The sequence below is a fragment of the Pipistrellus kuhlii genome, unplaced genomic scaffold, assembly GCF_014108245.1.
Source record: "Pipistrellus kuhlii isolate mPipKuh1 unplaced genomic scaffold, mPipKuh1.p scaffold_m20_p_27, whole genome shotgun sequence".
Taxonomy (NCBI): Eukaryota; Metazoa; Chordata; class Mammalia; order Chiroptera; family Vespertilionidae; genus Pipistrellus; species Pipistrellus kuhlii.
Genome location: NW_023425526.1, coordinates 445,390 through 467,272, shown reverse-complemented (window position 1 = coordinate 467,272; position 21,883 = coordinate 445,390). Strand labels below are relative to the sequence as shown.

Genomic DNA, 21,883 nt, shown 5'->3' with positions numbered 1-21,883 from the left:
GTGATTTTCTTCTGCAGCTTGGCAATACCCATCAATAAGAATGAAAAGCTGCTCCGGCCGCCCATCTCACCCCTCTCCGACGCCTCCAAACACAAATACTCCAGCGAGGACTTGTCCTCCGGCAGAGCCAGCGGCGCAGGCCTGTTCCCTTCCGCCGCCTCCAGCAAAAAGCTCAAGGCTGAGAACCAGCTGCCGGCTCACGCTGCAGACCTCACGGTACGTTCATGCTCTTTCTGTCCGCAGTGAATGTGAAGCGAAGCTGAGCACACGCGGACACGCCACCCGTCCCAGCCCGGCACTGTCTGGACACACACGTGAGGTTCCAGAAAGGACCCCAGGCTGCTCTGGGAAGGCCTGGCAGGGAGAGCTGCGGAAGGAGAAACTGAGGAGCAGCCTGTGGGGCTCCACTCCCCATTCTGAAAAGGAACGGCCCAGAGTAATGCTGTCCATCACAACACAAAGGGAATCAGAGTTTGGGACCAGCCCACCCTTTCTTTGAAAAGGTTCCTTGTCCCAGGACAGAGCTAAGCCTGGAATGGAAAACCCAGGCCAAAATGTTGGGGTTCCCACTCCAATCTGGGTGACCAGTATAACAGCCAGAGTGTGGGACCCTACCACCACCCCTCTTTTGGCAACCTCCTGGGGTGATTCCAGTGCCCTCCCCTCCCGTGAGGAGGGCAAGAGGTTGAGGTGCACCATCCATCTAGCTTCATAAATTAGTGGACACGTGGCTTTGGAGCCTGTTTCATTTGCAAACAGCATTAAAATATTTAAATGACCCAAAACCGGTTTGGCTCAGTAGTAGAGCGTCGGTCTACGGACTGAAAGGTCCCAGGTTCGATTCCGGACGGGCATGTACGTTGGTTGCGGGCACATCCTCGGTAGGGGGTGTGCAAGAGGCAGCTGGTCGATGTTTCTCTCTCATTGACATTTCTAGCTCTCTATCTCTCTCCCTTCCTCTCTGTAAAAAATCAATAAAATATATTTAAATATATATATATAGATATAGATATATTTAAATGAGATGATGTTATTTAAAGAACCCAGCACCTGTGGACACCTGTGCACCTCACACTACAGGCTAGTTCCTCTTTACTGCCCTCCCGCTGGGCTCCATTATTTCATCCCAGATCTCCCCACTGCATGCTCCCGTCACTGTGCCTATCAAAACCGGTGAGGCTTTGTGAGGCTCGGGGCGGTGAGACAGAGCATCTGACTCTGGCAAAGAGATGGGGAGGCAGCACTCAGTGCTTTATCCCATGACTTAATAAGATCAAAGAGTAGAAGGTCTTACAAAAGCTTAAACCTTGTTGTATCAGGAAATTAAATGTGCCCTCATTTGGGAACAATTATATTTAATTCTAAACTATAAGAATCTGAGAACACCATATTAGGAAAACCTGAAATAAAAGACTCCCAATTCAAATTTAAAAACAAACAAAACTTTTCTTTGCCTCTAGTCTAGATCCTACAAGCAAAAAATTGTATGGTGTGCAGAAATTTTTAAAACAATTAGAGACTTCATTTAGTCATCCATTCCCTGACTAGATGGCTATTGAGCAGGTGCTTACTGGGTGCCAAACACTGTGCCAAGCAGCAGAGATGCAAGGACAATCTAGCAGATTCCATCTGAGCCTGCGTGAAGCCTCCCGTCCGGCTGGGGAGAGCAGCTTAGACAGGCCACACGCCCGCAGTGCCACCCCCTGCGGGGAGGAGACGCCCTGGGCTCTTACCGCAAGGAGGCTGACCCACACCCAGAATTGGTCCATCCTGAAAGAAGCATTGGCATGCACTTTATTATTCTTTTTACTCTATTATTTTTTTAATATTTTCTATTGATTTCAGAGAGGAAGGGAGAAACATCAATAAGAGAATCATTGATCAGCTGCCTCCTGCACCCTCTCTGCTGGGGATCAAGCCCACAACCTAGGCATGTGCCCTGACCAGGAATCAAACCATGACCTCCTGGTTCATAAGTTGGTGTTCAACCACTGAGTCACACTGGCCGGGCTACCTTCTATTTTAATTACTTTAGAGGAACTGATTTGAATTTCATAACCAAAGGCAGTTGTCTTCTGATCCAAGTGTTGTGCACCCAATGGATGCCCTATAAATATGTGTATCCCCAGGAGTTATAATTTTTTTAATTTTTCCACAAATCAATAGTATTCCTTTTAACGACATATTTTAAATAATTTCTAGTAATTCCCTCTGGCTTTTTCTAATCTTAACCGACAGCGAATAAGAGAGTGTCTGTTTCTAATCTTTTTAGAGGGATTGTGGATTACAGCTCAGTGCTCAGCAGCGCCCGGGGCTTGTTAGAAACGCTCGCTCTCAGGCTCCGCCCCTGACCCAGGACGGGGGCTCTGGAAGTGGGGCCCATGGTCGGTGCGCTGCTGCGCGTTGGCTGAGTCTCATGCGGAGTTAACTTGGAGAACCACACATCTAGCCAGTGGAGGAGAGCAGGGCGAGCGCTCGCCCTGAGCCTCCCTCACAGCAGGGGGCTCGGGCTGTCACTTGACTTCACTGAACTGCAGTGCCTGGGCCAGCCACGCCTTCGCTGATGACACTGTTACGAGATGACACTGCACAGCATACAGGGCGGGCAAACGTGGGTTTACAGTGCGGGTATGCGAAACACGGAGCTTATTCTTGCATTACTATAATCATAACCTGCATGGCTTTCTTTCACAGAACAGCTGTAGACCTACTTTTGCCCACCCTGTATCTGAAACTCCCTTTTGAGAACTGGAATGCACATATTTCTTTTTCTTTACTTAAACAAAAGCACCACTGATTCTAACGTAGAGTCCGGAACACAGCTGTTCTGTGTGATGGGTTGCTCTTCCAGCCAAGAGGCGAGTTTCTCAGAACCAGCATGTTGTTTGTCGTTTAGAAAGCAGCTCACCACAACTCAGAAAACGTTCTCCACAAGCCACGGCCACAGACGGAGCCGTGGTCCCCGGGCTCCAGCGGCCACCGGGACTGCAAGAGGCAGAAACTCATCTTCGACGACATGTGAGTGTGGATCCGCGGCTGCGGTGAGGGCCAGCGGGACAGGGCGGTCCCACGGGGGAAGGGGCTGTGCATCTGGCCACAGTGGCCATTCCTGATAAGCCTGTCAGGTAAGTGTCCTCTCAAAGGGACCTGCAGCGGAACCTGGCTACAGCCAGGATGTCCGAAAGGAAGGCAGAGGGCATCAGCGAGCCTTTTGTACTCAAGACTGTTGGCGGTTGAATGCTACCAAAGAGAAGTGTTTTGTTTTGATAAACAGGCAAACCCCTTTCCTCTGAAATGCTGTGTTCTTGCCTAGTCGGTTTGGCTCAGTGGATAAAGCATTGGCCCATGGACTGAAGGATCCTGGGTTTGAATCTGGTCAAAGGTGTGTACCTCGATTGCAGGCCCATTCCCTGGCCCTGATCAGGGGGGCATGCGGGAGGCAACCAGTCAATGTGTCTCACTCACATCTATGTTTTTCCGTGTGTCTCTCCCCTTCCCTTCCATTCTCTCTAAAAGTCAATGGAAAAATATCCTCAAGTGAGGATTAAAAATAAAATAAAATGCATGTTCTTTACACCAGTATAAAGAGTTCTTATCCAGGAAAAATATCCTGTCATCATCACTCCATCCTGCACTAAAACCCAAATATTACCTCCTTTCCTAGGAGCAATTTGAAAGAAGAGAAACAGGAGAAGTAGATGAATAAAGATAACATCCTGGAATGCTCTTGAGATGCTGAAAGTGACAAATAAGAAATTATGAAAATTACTTCAGCTCTTAGGGAAAAAAAATATGTGTCAAGGACAAGCCTGGAAAGCAGAAGAGATGGTTTCAAGAGTTTGGCTTGACGCCTGTTTGCAACCTCAGCTGTGCACTAGGCAGCGGTCCATCTCTGTGTGAGGCACACATTAACCGGGCTGCAGCCGCCCGTGATAACGAGAGATCCGCCCTCAGGCCAGATTGCCTACAATCCCGCCCAGGGGGCAGACACTAAACCACTGACCCACCGGAGTCAGAACAGTTAAGGGTGCTAAATGTCCCCAAGTCCCAGCGTCCTTGTCATAGAAGCGACAGTCCTGACACCTGTCCTCCAAGCACCCCAGAATTTGGGGATAGAAAGCCAAATCCGCATTTGTTGTTAGTCTCATTGACGAATGTTCCAAGGTCATTGGATGTACGAAAGGCTAAGGTGGTCCAGGACGCCCTGCCAGAGCGGCTCAACTGAGCATCATCCTGTGCAGGAAAGATTATTGCAGGTCCCGTTCTCAGTCAGGGCACATACCTGAGTTGCAGGTTTGATCCTTGGTTGGCACAAAGGAAAGATAACTAATCAGTGTTTCTCACATCAGTGTTTTCCCCTCTCTCTCTCCCTCCCTCCCTCCTTCCCTCCCTCCCTTTTCTCTACTTCCCTCCTCCTTGCTCTCTTGGATGAGAATCTAAAAAAACACAACAGGGTGGCCCAGGAGGACATGTATTTTTCTCCCCTTCCCTTGGCTGCTCTCGCTGTACTCAGCTCCAGGCACGCTCCCCTCCTGGCCATCACAACCTCCTCATCTCCACTGCCCCAAGCAGCAAGGGAGGTAGTCTTCGTTAAACAAAAAGATTCACAACCCAAAGATTTTTTTTTTTAATTTAATTTATTGGCGTGACATTGGTTAGTGAACTCTGAGATTTCAAATGTGCATTTCTATTACAGATCATTATGAGTTGTATATTGCATTATGTGTTCACCACCCAAAATCAAGTCACCAGATATTTGACTTTCTTTACCCTGTTCTACCTCTCCCCAATGCCCTTCCCCTCTGGTAAGCACCATACTATTATCTGTGTGTGTGTGTGTGTGTGTGTGTGTGTGAGTTTTTGTTTGTTTGTTGTTTTCAGTTTTATATCCCACTCGTGAGTGAAATAATGGTTATTGACTTTTTCTGTCTATCTTATTTTGCTTAGTATGATATTCTCAAGATTCATCCATGTTGTCGAAAATGACAGTATTTTATCTTCTTATGGCTGAGTCATGTCTCATTGTATATACTATATGTACCACATCTTCTTTATCCAATCATCTATCCAAGGCCACTTCAGTGGTTTCCGTGTTTTGGCCACCATGAATAATGCTGCAGTGAATGTAGGAGTAGATATATATTTATGAATAAATGTTTTCAAATCTTTCAGGTAGATACCCAGAAGAGGGGCTGCTGAGTCATGTGGTAACTCTATTCTTAATAGTTTAGGGAACTCCCCTACTGTTTTTCATAGTGGATGTCCATCTACATTCCCACCAGCAGTGAATGAGGGGTCCTTTCCTCCACACCCTCTCCAACACGAGTTATTATTTATCTTGTTGACAATAACCATTCTGACAGGTGTGAGGTGGTTCTCATTGTGGTGTTGACTTGTATTTCCCTAGTAGCTAGTGAAGTTGAGCATGTTTTTATACACCTGTGGCCACCTGCGTGTCCTGAGGAGAAGTGTCTGTTCAGGTCCTCTGCACATTTTTATTGGGTTATTTATTTTTGTTGTTGAAGTCTATGAGTTCTTTATATATTTTGGATGTTAACCCCTTATAAGAGGTGCTATTTGCCTTTTTTGTCTTGATTATGGTTTCTTTTGAATTTATAATTTGATGTAGTCACTTTCATTTGTTTTTGCCTTTAATTCTCTTGCATTTGGGTCAAATGCATAAAATTTTCACTAAAATCAAAGTCCATAAGTTTAGTATTTATGTGTTTTTCTATGTAACTTATTGTTTCAGGTCTTATACTTTGGTCTTTAACCCATTTTGAGTTTATTTTTTCAGATGGTGACAAATGGCAATCTAGTTTTATTCCTTTGCATGTGGCTTTCCAATTTTCCCAGCATTATTTATTAAAGAGGCTTTCTTCTCTCCATTATAAATTTTGGCTCCTTTATCAAAAATTATATGCCCGTATATATGGGGATTTATTTCTGGGTTCTCAGTTCTGCTCCATGAGTCTGTGTGTTTGTTTTTCTGCCAATACCATGCTGTTTTGGTTATTGCTGCTTTGTAAGTCCGGGAGTGTGACATCTCTGGCTTTGTTCTTTGTTCTCAGGATTGCTTTGGCTATTCAGGGTCTTCTGTGATTTCATACAAATCTAATGACTTCTTATTCTATTTCTTTAAGAATGGCATTGGGATTTTGATGTGGGTTGCATTAAAAAGACACAGAGTAGTAGATTGAGTCAAAAACAAAGCCCAACCATGTGCTGCCTCTGGAGACACACCTCAGCTGCAAGGACAAATAAGACTCAAAGTGAAAGGGCAGGAAATGATTCTCCAAGCAAATGACACCCAGAGAAAAGTGGTGTAGCCATACTTTTACCTGACAAAATAGATCTCAAAATAAAGAAAGTAACAAGAGGCAAAGGTAGACATTTCATAACGACAAAGGGGACAATCTGCCAAAGCTTTTCTGAAAGGAAGGGGCTGTTGAGCCAAATGCTGCCAGAAAGGGACCAGGTCCTGGGGTGTGCGGTCCCACCCGCCAGGAGCATGGCTTTGGGGAGCAGACACGATCTTCTGTACCCATGTTTTGGGAAGAAAGTTGTAAGTTGTTTTGAAAGAATGTACATTTGTTACAGAGCGGGGCCAGGGAACGGTGCAGCAGAGACAGTTGTAGGCTAAGTCTGGGTGCACAGTGTGTAAAGATGATTTACTAATTTTGACCACTAATGGGCAGCAGTCCTGAAAGTTCATGCATATATGGGATGTGGTGGCATCTTAGTTCCCTATAGAAGTTGATACAAAGCTCCAACAACCGTTCAGGAATGTGAGCAGACTATTGTTAGTGGGCCCACAGCTGCTAACTGCTTACGTCACTCTTTTCTCACTCTCTACCGCTGTAATTTAATCTAAGACATTGCAGTATTTTTCTCTTATCATTAATCCCCTAGGTCAGTGTTTCCCAAACTTTTGACATATGTGTACCCCTTCTATAATTTTCGTAATGCTGAGTACCCCCTCGTACACATGAGAACATAGAATTAGGCGCAGCTAAGCACGGTGCAGTGCATATCCCCACCAAACTCTGGTGCAACGCGTACCCCCACCAAACTCTTCCCGTACCCCTGCGGGTACGCGTACCACACTTTGGGAAACACTGCCCTAGGTGGTGGACATGTAATGTGAATACAGTCAGTTGGCCACATATAATTAGGGTTCATTGTTCAAGAGCTTTAACCATTTGTAAAAATGGGAGATTAGAATTGTGGTTAATTACCACATGGAAATTTGCATTTGGAAGTCATAATCTAACAAAAGGACCAAACACTGAGATGCCCAAATCATCAAACGTTTCCAACAGATAATGTTCAGAAATGGTATTCTCTCTCTCTCTCTCTCTCTCTCTCTCTCTCTCTCTCTCTCACACACACACACACACACACACACACACGGGAAATGAAAATGTAAGGAATTCTCTAATGCTTGGGCCAGAAAGCTAAGTCAGACACAGCAACAACAAAGTAACCGTACTTCGCTCTGCAGTTTCTTGAGCCGCTTATACAGAGAAATGTTTCTCAGGCTATCGGGGCTGCCACTGCTATAATTTTGTCATCACGTATATCAGCCACGAGGTGTTGCATGGTTCTTCCTATTAGCAATATGTCTAATTTTTGGGGTTGACAGCCACAATAAAACTGTTTCTCCTTTTATGGAGATAGATATAATAGAATAAAAAAGCAGTCTTACATATCCATCACTGGGAGAGAGAGATGTCGTGTTCCAATCGCCCTGTGTCCCAGTTGATTCGAAACCCATAGCAGTGAAATAAACATGCACCTCAACCAGCCACCCACCACTGAACTAAGAAAGCCCTGGGCAGATTTGTCAAGCTTGAAAAGTAGAAATAAGCAGTGTCTCCCTTGAAGCTGTAAGAGATTGTCTCTCAACGGATCACTGGGTGAGAGAGTCACCAAAGGATGTAAATGTCTCCCAGGTCCCATGGGTGTGCGCTGCAGGCTTGCCAAGGGCAGGTACAGTGGCAGGAGGAAGCTAGGACACATGATTCTGTAATTACCTCTCAGTTGTTATTCAGGGGAGCGGGAGGCACACGGTGGCCTCCCCAGAAAGGTTTCTGGGACCACAAACTTGAGCCTCCTGCTCCTTCTCCGCTCGCCTGTGCCTGGCAGCTCCCCACCGCAGCCTCCCCGACAGATGCCACCTGACTCCCGGGCCCTCGCTCCTGGCTTCTCACTCAGGTGTCAACAAGCAGTGGGACGGCCAAAGAAAGGCCGCCAGCGGAAGAGAAGGGCGAGAGGTTAGCACTGAAATCACGTCGAGTTGACGGGGATCCACTATAGGGATCCAAAAAGTACCAGATGCTGAGCTGTCCTTTAATTCTCAAAGCCGCATCGTGTAGCTTTTTAAAAAAGCACACTCGTCCTTTTGTATTATAAATACTCATTAATGGTTGGATAAACATGCGGTTCAGACAGCAGCTGAACCCACGGAGTGCCCAGTGCCCAGTGTGGGATGAACCCCGTGGGACTAGCGGACACCCAGGGGCAGCGCCTGCATCTTCCTTTGTCCGTGGTGGCCAGGGAGCTACATGCCGTGCATTTGAGGCGCCGGGCTTCCGGCCCTTTCTCCGCTAGCAGTTCCGAGGCGCCGTGTGTGCCTCGGGCTGCAGCAGGAACTGCACAGCACAACATGGTTCTTAAAATGTGATCCGGGTCGGCTTGTTCTGCGAAACCGCAGGTGCGGGTTGGCGGAGTGCGGCCGCACCTCGCCGGCTGACATCATGACGTGACAGCCACGGGCCTGAGGTGACACTGGTGTGATTACCAAGCTTTTGTTTAAAAAAAAAAATCATAAGACTTTATGTCAGTGAGTGACAGCACTGCATTCCACTCGGCGCCTGGACGCTGATCTCATCGGTGCGGAGCCGGGAGCTGTAAATTGCGGGGTGTCGGAATCAGAGACGGGGTGCTCGGCCGGAAAAATCGAGAAGGCACAGCTGTCCGAGGCCTCGGCACAGAAGCCCTGGGCAGAGCTGAGCGGGGAAACGCTCGGCGGGAGAAGCAGCCTCGCTCCCACAGGCCATATTGCCGCGCTGGCAGCCAGCGACCCCGTGCCAGGCGCCTGCTGCTCCCAGAAGGATGGCTGCCTCCTGCGCACATTTCACCGGGAAGTCAGTCACGATCTTCACATTCAGCCAAACGCCCCATCTGTCCCGTGGCACCAACCACAGGTGCCCAGCTCCTCTGGCCTCCGGACGCGGAGCACAGACCCCTCGGCCCCGGGCGCTGGAAGTCGTGGCTGTGACATGTGCCTGGTAGGGAAGGAAGGGGACTTGGCATTGGTAATGTCCTCCTGGCCGCCAGCCTCAGGCTGGAAGGGTTTAGTCTTACAAAAGATGGGAAGATGCCTGTATGTAAAAGGGCGGGTCTCAGGCAGCACGATTTAGTCAAAGGACAACAACTGCCGTCCTTGGGTCAGTGGTGACATCACAAGGCGCCCCCTGCAGGGCTGGCTGTGACCCTGCCCTTTGCCTGAGGGGCTCCCCTTCCCTTCAAATCTGGACCCCACCCTTTCGATCAGTATGTCTTTCTTTTCTTCACGTTGGATTTTTTTCCACCGTGGAATTCCTGCCTCTCCACCAGGACCTTATTTTGTTCTATCAAAAAAGAGAAAGGAGAAAGGGGACTGAGGTTTGAGGAGTGGGCGGCATCAAAGAATTCAGATTCCTCTCTTTGAATTCTTACCTCTCTGATCATTTTAAGGGTTTTGTTGATAAGAAAGAGAAATGCCGGTTTGTTATACCACTTATTGATGCATCCATTGTTTGATTCTTGTATGTGCCCTGATGGGAGGTTGAACCCAAAACCTTGACGTAGTGGGACAACGCTCTGAACAACTGAGCTACCTGGCCAGGGAGTAAAGGGTTTCGTAATATTTTATTTTAAACTAGAGGCCCAGTGCACAAATTCATGCACCAGTGGGGTCCCTGGGCTGTGGGATTGGGCCAAAACCAGCTCTCTGACATCCCCCAAGGGGTCCCAGATGGCGAAGACCAGGCAGAGGGTCCCCACCAACGCATGATCAGGGCTGGGGAGGGACCAAGGGGGGTTGGCCAGCCCAGGAGGGACTGCAGGAGGACTCCAGGGCATGTCCAGCCTGACTCACTCAGTCCCAATGGGCCAGACCCCAGCAGCAAGCTAACCTACTGGTGGGACCGTCTGCCCCCTGGTGGTCAGTGCACATCATATCGAGCAGTTGAGTGGCCTTGGCATATCATTAGCATGTTATGCTTTGATTGGTTGAATGGATGACTGGACACTTAGCATATTAGGCTTTTATTATAAAAGATGTCACACCCAGAGGACAACAATCAACTTGATGATTGTCCATTTCACTATAAAGTTGCTTTTGATGGAATGACATACCTGCTGCTCTGCCTAGTGCTGGAAAATGCGTGCTGTTTTCTGTGCGTGGCCGGGGCCGTGGCCGTGGCCGAGGGAAATGGTTGTCTGCATAACCAAGGCCTATAAGGCACAATGACTGGCCGCTGGTGCTTCAGAGAAGCCGGGCCAGGGGCTCGGGTCCCAGCCAACGCCTGGGTTAGAGAACACAAGCTGCAGGGGAATCTTGCTTCCTGGGTGCAGGCCACCTGCACAGCCAGCACTGGAGGGCGGGCTCTGCGGGGCCTCCACAACGGCGTCAGGCCACGCATCTGAGCCGTTCCTTCACTGCCGTTCCCACTGCAGCGCACACTCGGTGTTAGTCTCAGGGCACAGCACACCAGGGAAGCATTTACGGAATTTACAAAATGACCCCCCACCAATAATTTAAGGACCCACCTGGCACCATACATAGTCATTACAATATTATTGATTATATTCCCTGTACCGTGCTTTATATCCTGTGACTATCCTGTAACTACCAATTTGCAGTTATAATCCCTCCACCTTTTCCCCCCAGCCTCCCACCCTCTCCCATCTGGCAACTTCCTGCACATTCTTCTTTGTGGGAAAGTGTCCCAAAGCTCGGGACACGGGCCGTGTCTGGGGTTATCAAGGCAGCTGACAGGATGTCAGGTGATGAATCCATTTGGCAGGCAGTGGCCTATTTGTCTGATTTGAATTTCATCTTCCCCAAGAAAATTACTCGGATTTCTGCTGTGCCAAGGCACCTGTTTATTCAAACAGCCTGCTCCTCCCTGCCAGCTTTCGCAGAGCAGGCTGGCCCTGCCGGGCTCCTTCCCAGAGGTAGGAGTGGCAGGAGGCAGTCTGCCAGCCTCTCCCTGGGAGCCATTCAGCTCCAGCTCCGCAGTGAAGGAGAACAAAGGACACGGTTGCTGTAATCCTCCCTGGGCCAGAGAAATATTGGGGCAGCTCAGACCGGTGCTAAGAACGCAGACGCATGCCGGTAGGTGGGAGGGCGAGGGGAGGAAATGAAAGAGAAAGCGGCATTCTTGTGGATCAAGTGCTCAGATTATTTTTGCTGCTGAGACCTCTTATGACAAAGATACATGCAGCTAAGCATCGCCTTTTTAGGTCACTCACGGCCCGTTTCTGAAGAGCCCGAGCTGCACGATTACGTGGATGATGTTTAATTGAACTTTTATTGGGCTTGCTCCTATATCCTCATAAAATACCATCACTGACAAACAACGTGAAGAATGTTAGTATCTGAACGAAAAACAAAATCTTCAGGTTTTCCGTGTAAAAAGAAAAAAAAATAGATTAGATGATAGATCTGTCTGAACCCTGAGATAATTAGATTTCGTCTTAGTACCTTTACCATATCACGTTCTGTAACTGCACAACAGTAACAACGATTTCATTTTCCTGCTGACTTGAGCATTGCAGGTGGGGCGACGCCTGGTGACAGCACACACCCGCCGCTGGACAATTTCAGCGACGCCCCGTGGGTCCCTTTGCTCTATAATGATCTGGTGTCGGGGCCTGGCACCAGAAATCGCCTGAAAGGAGAAAAATGGGCCGATCTGCGGGCCGTCTTCAGTGAATCGATGTAATGAGCCTCCGTTGCACGCAGAGATGAGAATTCTAATGTGTTCCTAAGTGGCCTCTGGATGGTGCGTTTCAGCATCTCGGCTTACCGGTGTTGCTGCGGTGACAGTCAGAACATTAGATGTGTTACTTATCCACGTCCACCATTGTGGGGGTTTGTGACTCAGCTTCATATCAGGTTTAAAAAGACATTCATATGCTGCAGATAAAAACAGCACTGATGGAGGACCCCATAACAGGAATTAGGAGGCGCTGCCATCCAGAGGGGCAATGCAGAAGGCTTGTAAAAACTGAGATGTCTTAGCTTATTATCGAGAGAATCCTTTCATGAAAACGAAATGCATTTGAAATGATGATCTGTTAGCAACGAGACGTACCAAATGGGAAGGGGAAAAAATGACCAAACTCATATACTGAAGTGTAGAGCAGATAATGATGTAGAGAATTTCAGGTTGCCATGGAGACGTTCTCTGGCTCATTGGCTAGGTTGCTGCCATCAGAAGCCACCACTCTCTTCTAGCGCAGAATGAATTCAGTGCTATTCCGGGGAATTCATTTTCTTTCTCCCCTGTGCCTCAAACTGCAGGGTGGAAGGATCAAAGAGGCCACAGCGTAGGCCCCGCTGAAATGGACCAGCTGCCAAGTTGTGTGAATGCGATGACTGTGTGGCCCAGTGCAGCTCGGAAGAGAACTGAATGCCCAGAAGGGTAGTGTAAACAAGAGGCAGTGCCTCAGATTAGGAAAGAAAGACGTGAGGGTGGACCAGAGTAACCAAGAAGGCCTCGCGGCAGGAAAATCTGAGGGATGGGTGATATTTGGCTCATAGTAGCACTCAGTGAAGGAGCAGAGAGAATATTCCAGAAAGGAGAAAAAGTGTGAGCAGAGCTTCTGAGGCAGGGATGACATGGTAACAAGACAGTGCGGAGACGACCCCTACGGTTGGAGGCCTTGGTGAGGCAGCGGGTGAGATGCCTGGAGGCCTGAGCTGAGAGCACAGGGGCACTGGAGAGGGGCTGGAGGTCTGTGACAGGCTGGTGAGGTAAGGAAAGCCGTATTTCACAAATATCGATCAGGACTGAAGTCCAGGGTAGACTGGAGGGGAGTGAAACTGTAACCCAGGAGAGGTGCTGGGAGCCTAGATTTCTGTGGTGGATGTTTCCTTGAGAAAAGAAAGGGGCGTTTATTTACAAGAAAGCATCCATGGCATTCATAACGGGAGAAACTGAGGGGCATACTTGGACTCCTCTTCTGAGCAAATGGGCCCTGGGGCCACCTCGGAAGCTCAGGAGTCTGATCTGGTTTGGCTGGCAGCGGGGTTTGGTTTTCTTCTTCGCCACGTGAGACAAAGGGAAAACCAAACAACAATGCAGAGGATCTTTTTGGTCAGTGAAACTGCACTGTAGGAATCTCTAATGGTGGATAAATGTCATTCAGCATTTATCAAATCCTATAGGATACACAACGTTCAGAGTGAATCCTAGAGTGCACTGGGGGCTTTGGGTTCGTTGATTGTAACGAATGTTCCACTCTTGTGGGGGTGCTGAGAGTGAAGGGATGCTGACAGTGGGTTGTGAGGCAGCAGATGCCTGGGGACCCTTTGTGCTTTCTCCTTCCTGTCTACCTAAACTCGCTCTAAAAAAATAAAGTCAGTTCATTAAAAACCAACAAAAATCAGGTAAATTGCCAGAATTGGAATCAAAGACCTAACTGACAGCCAACATGTGTTCAAAGGTTGATATGGGGACAAAGAATTTTGGAAAACAGCCATGTAAAGGCCACTAGAGCCATTGAAATAGAACAAGTATGGGCATCTAGGAAATGAACTGGAGAAACCAGTCTGCAGGCCCAGGGCCTTCAATGAAGGGACTTGCAGGGCAGTGAAGACCCGCCAAGATGGATGGGAGTTTGCAGCCTGAGTGACAGGAGGAATGGTGAAGGGAAGATGAGCCAAAAACGGAAGCTTTATTTTGCGTTAAGGAAACCCTGTAACTGTGTTCCTCATTTCTTTGTTGAAGTTGAATATTTCCAGTGTGATACCACAGTCCTGACAATATTTATGCTTCAGTGATTTGTGACCAGTTTGTTTCTTTGGTTCATTGATTGATTGATTGATTGATTAAAACCATTAAAATGAGGAGAATATTTTTGGATTGCAGTGGTATAGGCAACATGATATTCATGATTTTTCTAAGCATATTGACTTTTTTGGATAAAAGCATATCTGACCACCTAATATTGCAGTGGGGAAAAAAGTCCCATTAGAATCTGAAAGAGACAGTTCAGAATAAGCATGTAAAACAGGTTAAACAGTGGACGGCAAACCACATGCGCTCTTTGGCCCCTTGAGTGTGGTTCTTCCACAAAATACCACAAACCCTAATTAAGTTAATAACAATGTACCTACCTATATAGTTTAAGTTTAAAAAATATGGCTCTCAAAAGAAATTGCAATTGTTGTACTATTGATATTTGGCTCTGTTGACTGAATTTGCCGACCACTGGGTTAAACAGTCCGTGGTTCATATCACTACCTACGTCTTATCGCTTTCGGGGAGTCCTGGCTTGTATTGGCTATCCATGAGTAAGTCAAGTTTATTGACTACATAAAGTTTAGGCTGATGTCACCTAAAATATGCAGATGTGTAAAAACTATCAGACTTCACATTTAAAGGTGCAGTGTGATGAGTTCCTTAATGTAACTTAAAGTTACAGGCACACTCGGATCAACCTCTGGATGAAGGACCTCCGTCTCCTGGCAGAAACAGTGCTGGCCGGGGTGTTGCTTTAATAATGCGTGGCTGCTGTTCATGTTTACTAGCCAGCTAACCAGAGCTGTGGAGAACCAGGCCACGATTACACTATTACAAGGGAGACATCGTTTTACAGTTAACTTCATTATGACTGGAATGGAATCACACAGCATTACCTCTTTTCATTTCTCACTGCCAAGCTTTAAAATCTATACTAATAAAAGGGTAATATGCTAATTAGACTGGTCTACCAGACATCTTCCAGACGTTCAGCTTCCTTCCTGACAAAGCCAAGGTTGCGGGGGCTGAGGCAGAGGCTGTTGGGAGCAATCAGGCCAGCAGGGGAGGGCAGTTGAGGGCAATCAGGCTGCAGGAGAGGGCAGTTGGGGGCAATGAAGCCAACAGGGGAGCAGTTAGGTGGCCATCAGGCTGCCAGGCAGAGGCGGTTAGGGGTGATCAGGCAGGCAGGCAGGCAGGTGAGCGGTTAGGAGCCAGTGGTCCTAGATTGTGAGAAGGATGTCCGACTGCCAGTTTATGCCCAATCCTGCAGGGCCTAAACTGGAAGTCGGACATCCCCTGAGGGGTCCCAGGTTGGAGAGGGTGCAGGCAGGGCTGAAGCACATATACACTCCCATGCATGGATTTCATGCACCAGGCCTCTAGTCATTTCTAGGTACATATAACTCTACCTTTTATACCTGTAAATGACACAGATTTTCATAAGGATACATACCTATACTCACCCATACAATTATTATGAGGTATTTTGCAATCTTTACATTAAAAAGCCATTGTTTCATGTAAATATCACAAAACAAGTTTTTTACTTGTTTTCTTAACTATGCCATAAAAAATCTGATTCAAAGCAGGCATTGGGGAGCCATGTTAAAATCACTGTAAATGCAGATGATCGGCATATACTGTGTTTTGAATTGCTAACTTAAACGAAATATAATTTTGCTACTTTCCATACGGGTGGTAATTTGGAAATGTGAAAAATACCTGATTCCCTATGAAGCAGAGTGTTTAAATTGTGGTTAAAATTTGAGCAAAAGGAATATGCTTCACAATGGTGACACTTGGCATCGTCCTCTCCTAGGCCGCGCAGTGCCGATTATTTTATGCAAGAAGCTAAGCGGATGAAGCACAAAGCAGATGCAATGGTAAGACCCTTCTCATTCCAGATACGTCTTTCCAAATGATCATGGGGGCAATGTAGCTGGGTAATTATAAAATCTATTACAAGGATGGCCGAGTCTGTTAAATGGAGAAATGTTTATATAATCAAGCACTCATCACCCAATAAGTATGACTTCAACCAATAATGTCTGACTGGGAGAAAGCTCTGGAGAAATGAATATTTTATTTTAGTCCTACGTTTTGAATAGTAACTAGAGGTAATGAAGTCAGTGGGTAGCATTTTTTCCCTTTAAAAATAAAATCTAAGTTTGCATTTTTCTGTCATATTAGCCTGGCCAGCACTTGGCGTGGTCCCAGGATCTAATCCCTTTTCAAAAATGAATACCTCTCTGAAACTGTTCAGCAGAAACTGTTACAATGCACATAAGCCTCTGGAGTCACCATGACTTGGTGTTTATAACAAATAATGTTTCTTACCTGGATAATCTCCTGTTTTGGAAAGCTTGAAGCTGTTTAGGCATTAGACTTTTTAAAAAACATATGTGTTTTGTTTTTTTCTAAAAGCGATCATGTGGTGATTGCATCTTGAGGCCTATGCCAAAGGGACTCTCTCCTCAGGGAATGCCGGTTCGGTTCCCGCCAGCTTGTATAACGGAGGCTGGGGAGCTGGAGATGGCAGAAGCATTTCAGATGGCCTTAGCGTCTTATCCCAGTGTGAAGATGTCCAACCCGTACAGCGCTCCTCTCCCACTGCTACCGATGCTGCCCATCAAATGTTCACTTGTGTGACTATCCCGGCTGGGTTCACAGTGCAGGCACAGAGCCAGGGTGTCAGAGAGCAGAGGGGTGCAGTTCTTGCCCTCACACTCCCACAGGCTGATGGAGGCTTCCGGTCCCCTGAGGAGCGGAGACATGCTGTTGGAGAAGAGCAGCGAACCCTACAGCAGAATGAAAAGTTCTGCCTGAATCACCAGGGTTACTAGGATGCTTCACTCAGTGTCACCCTGTCCCACCCGACACAGCTTCAGCCAGCAGGCTGTGTACTTACAGAACCGCACACTCACACGCACACAGCTCGCACATACCTCCACACTCCCTCTCACGCACTCACACTTTCAGCATGTCCTCAAACCCTTTCCTTCCCACAGGTATTTCCAGGTCTCCTCCCCCAGGCCTCCCGCCTCTGCAGCCCCATCACCTGCCCCTCCTCCATCCCATGTGCATTGGACTCGTTCCTCTGCATTGCGAGTCACTCACAGGCTGCCTTGCACGGTGAACTGTCGTGTGGGTACCCATTTTTTCTCTCTGATTGTATTATCTGTTCTTGGAAGGAACTTGTGTGCATCAAGTGCGCATAGGAAAGAACTGGGTGCTTCAGGAAAGTATTTAAATACTTAATGTTGAAATGGCTTCTTTAATCTGAAAGTGTTGCCAAGAAATATTGCTCAATAGCCTGTTAGGGTTATAAGCTGTTTAAAAATTTGATTTGCTAATGAGGGAGTATTTAGCTCTACATTTCTGTTTTCTAAGGCATCATTATCAATGAGAAATTTTTTAGAGGCAACACTTATATTAGTAATTAGAGTATTTGTGTAATTCTGTTTTGATTCACAAATGAATACTGGAGATATTATGCAATTCAAACTTAAAACATGTAATTATCTACAGAGTGTAGCAAAGTATGGAACCAGGAACTTGATGTGTAAATTTATATTTAATATTAATAGAATCTAAGAATATAAAGCACATTCTTGCTATTGTGGGGAAGGATTAAACATCAACTTAGACAACCTCCTATAATCCAAAAAAGACTCTTTATTAAATATAACTCTGTATTCCATTTTAGCTAAACTGAAATATTGCCTTGAGTTTTATCCCCTCTCCTCACTCTCTTCCCTGACTGAGGTCCTGACTATTAAAGAAATAACTACACACACACACTAGGAGGAAGGCATGGAAAGGGAAATGTTAGATAATGTAAAATACAAAGGCACATGTTTATGCTGTAAATCATCAAAGTTGAAGTATACTAAAAAGAGTATGAAAATTCTTGTAAGGAATCACACCCACCAGCTTCGCTGTGTATTTAGCACAGAATGGAGGAACAAGGAATGTAGCTGCCACGCCCTTAGGGGTTGAAAGAGGAATGACCATGAAGTTCTGAGCGGTTCTGATTGGCAGTTGTTGCATGGATTTGGTACGATTCTGTCTGTAACCATTCACTCATTTACCCTAAAATAGTGGCAATTTATGAAGATAACTAGAGGAGGAAGTGCCCCCCTTTTTTTTCCCTCTCTCAGTTCCATTCACAGGATTTCTCAAATGAGGTGTATAGATTGTGTGACAATACTGTTTAAAACCTGTACTTACGGGAGACACTGTGTTAACTGTTGAACAGGTGGAAAAGTTTGGAAAGGCTTTGAACTACGCCGAAGCAGCCTTGTCATTCATTGAGTGTGGAAATGCAATGGAACAGGGCCCAATGGAATCCAAATCCCCGTACACGATGTATTCGGAAACAGTGGAACTCATCAGGTGAGTGCTGTGTGTTCTCATTGGGCGGGTGGGGTCGAGGAGTGAGGATTGTGTGAGTGCTCTGAATACAAAGGAGAAAGTCAACCTGCAGTATCAGCTACTGAGAACCTTTGTTCGCCTCTGAAAGTGAGAATGTAAGCTTTTGCCTCCCCTGCTTCCTTTGCCCTCGTGATGAATCAGGCAGGGCTTCTCCTATGACTCCTTATTCATAATTCACTTATGCATAGTTCACCCAGCTAGGAAGTAGCAAATTTTTAACTCACTTGACATCTATACTGCTTTTTTTAAAACTATGATTCATATTAGTGTAATCTCAATTCTAACTCCATCAATAATGATTCAGAAGTATTTAATGAAAGGAAAGCAGATTTGGGGGATTTTAGGGAAGGAAATGTCTCCTATGACTTAATATCTCAGAGTGTCCTGGCGTTGTCCTAGTGCAGTGGTCGGCAAACTGTGGCTCGCGAGCCGTGGTTTGCCGTTCTGTTGACTAATGAGTTTGCCGACCACTGTCCTAGTGTAAGAGTTAGATGTGCGCATCATTCCCGACCTGGGTTAAGGCATGTCATGTGAGCAAACAAAGTTTCTGATGGGGGCAGATGAAGAGGTGGGTGGGAGACGTTTCTTTTCCATGATGAAGACCCGGAAAGGCACATCCTTATCCTCTCATTAATGAATCAATAGGGAATTTCATCTCTTAACCCTACTGATAAACTTTGTCATATGATTTGTCTTTAGCCAATTCAGCTTCTTTGGATAATGTCTAATACCTTTCATATGAAATAATTCTTTCCAAAACTAACAGAAATAAAAATCTCACTTGATGGGCTTAGTAGTACAGTGATGATGACAGAGGATAGAATCAACAGAAATGGCATTTACCCAATCTAAGTAACAGAAAGAAAATAGACTGGGGAAAATGTATAGTGCCTCAAACACAGTGACCGAAGATCCACGTATGTATCATTGGAGTCCCGGAAGGAAAGGAAGACAGCAAGACTGAAGAGTTTTGAAGATAGAATAGCTGAAACTTGCCAAATTGGGCAAAATATATAAACGTACAAGCTCAAGAAGCTGAGAAAAACCCAAATAGGATAAACTCTAAGAAATGCATATGAAGACACATCGTAACTACATTTCTGAATACTAAAAACAAAGAAAAAGAAATCTTGAAGGCAACCAGAGAGAAATGACATGTTACTGCAGGGGAGCACCAATTCAAATGACAGCTGACTTTGCATCTGAAACCATAGAAGCCAAAAACAGAGTGTGCTGAAAGGGAAAAAATCTAACAAACAGTGAATTCTAGATTAAGTGAAACTATTTTTCAGGAATGAAGAGGAAATAAATATATTATCTGACTAAGAGAAACCCAGCTTTGCAGATTAGCTAGAGGAAGTCCCTCAAACAGAAAGAAAATGACAAATAAAAAGGAATCTTGGAGCATTAGGAAAGAACAAAGAACAACTGAAGAAGATATGTTCAATAAACTATCCTCATGAGTTTTATAAATCATATGTGTTGATTGAAACAAAAAGTGTCCACCATCTGATACTCAAGACAATGTTACTTAAAAGTGGAGAAAGGAAAGGGACCTAAATAGAAGTAAGGGTTCCATACTTCACCCAAAGTGGAGAATGTTGATACCAGTAAATTGTGATGCCCTATGTGTATATTGTAAAATCCACAGCAGCCACTGTGAAAACTGTGCAAAGAGATACACGTGAAAACACTACAAATCTGCATGTTGTACAGATGATATAATAATATCATTTCTTGAACAATTTACAGCAAGCTAGCTCATTATGTCAAGAGCTTTCCAAATACTATCTCAATTAATTCTTGCAACAGTCCTATGTCATTAGCAATAGGATAATGACATGGATGCATAAGAACATGGAGGTTTAAAAATACTAGTTTATCTACATTCTCACAACTAATAATTGTCTGACATGATTTGAACCCAGGACACCCTGACCATTTTACATAATACTTCAGCTCTCTCAAAGAGTCTGCAAGTGACTTGGTATGTTTTTGGAGAGATGGCCAGAATCCCAAGAAATAAATGTGATTAACTATTTAAGTTAATAAAAGCCACTAATTACACACCAGGACACTTACACTGCTGTCAGCGTAAACATTGTCACAAGGAAAAGGAGGCAAAGCCAGGCATTTATCTAAGTGTAGGAATGAACTTTTTTTCTGGAGATTGGCCCAGAAGAATTGAGCTTTGCCGCCATCTTGTCAGCCACTTAGCTGTAAATCAAAATTTGTAAAAATGAATGTGTCACCATATATGTGGAATGCTTGAACTGGTGTCACTCTTAACCATCTGTAGCATTTGAATTTGTATCACCAAAGTGCAGAAAGTAACTAGTGGTTATAAAGATCATTTTGTTCTAAGCATCACAGTACTAAAAAGCTGCAGGAAAATGAGGCGACATCAGGTAGCTTTGAAGAAAGAATTATCTGCAAGCAGTATGAAAATCTAAGTGTTAGGCAGAGAGAACTTCCACCGTAGAAGATGTTCTGTTGTTAATAAAAAAGTTATTTTTTTTTAATTTGTTTGGATGGGACCCAAGGTGGCTGTGGATAAGTAGAATCTACACTTAACCCATCCCAGAACCAAACTGGAGTTACATCTAAATTATAGAACAATCATCCTGAATAACCAACTGGAGACAAGCTGAAGAGAAGTATTATACCCAAGGAATTACAGCAGCCACATCGAGACTGGTAGGAACGAAAGGGATGGCCCCATTCTCATGGGTGGCATCTGAGATCCCAGGGGGACATCTCAGCTACAGAGGTTCCCTCTGAGGAGTGTGGGGTCTCAGGCCAGGCTCCCCACACCAGAGCATCAGAGCTGGGTACAGGCGCCCTCAGATCTTGGGCTGTAAATATCAGCAGGAATTCTGTCCACCAGGGAGAGGCCTCCCTCTTAAAGAGCCAGCAAACAAATTCGTGTTCACAGCAACTCATCCTGGGCTCCGGCAGAGTGGACTTGAGTTGTTTCAGGAGAGACTGGGCTTTGTGATGCTGGGGAGAGAGCGAAAGGGACAGCTGTCAGGGTTCCTGTGCTGAGTCCCTCTCCCTCACCCTAGATGCCATCTCTCTTTTGGCAGAGCACTCCCCTCCTTGTGACATGAACCTGGTAAATGCAATAGCCCCACCCCCCAGAATCCCTGTCTCTGACCGGGTGGAGCTCACACCCTGCTAAGGAGTCAGAAGCCTGAACAAGAGCATAGAGATCCAGGCAGACTCGGTGTCAGTGACTGTGTTGGGTGGCACTAGAGTGGGACCACTCCTTCCTCCTTCCCCCAGGCCTGGCCAGCACTCCCTCACATGGGAGATCCCCTAGTCCCACCTTCCATCTCACAGAAGCCCTAATGCTGAGCTCCTGGCAGAATCTGGGACATCCTGGGTTGTGTCTCTAGAACAGGGTTCTCTCTTATGCCTGACCAGTC

The 21,883-nt window shown here is 46.0% G+C and overlaps 1 protein-coding gene across 2 annotated transcripts in view; it reads left to right on the top strand.

The window, feature by feature from the left end:
* The window catches only part of AFF3 (AF4/FMR2 family member 3), a 459,937-nt gene that overhangs the window by 420,761 nt on the left and 17,293 nt on the right, over positions 1–21,883 (top strand). For both annotated transcript variants that reach the window (XM_045587244.1, XM_045587243.1), the window contains 4 exons: positions 18–216; positions 2,897–3,018; positions 15,841–15,904; positions 18,280–18,416. In XM_045587244.1, the coding sequence (XP_045443200.1) occupies positions 18–216; positions 2,897–3,018; positions 15,841–15,904; positions 18,280–18,416 (522 nt within the window). The remainder of the gene's footprint in view (positions 1–17; positions 217–2,896; positions 3,019–15,840; positions 15,905–18,279; positions 18,417–21,883) is intronic.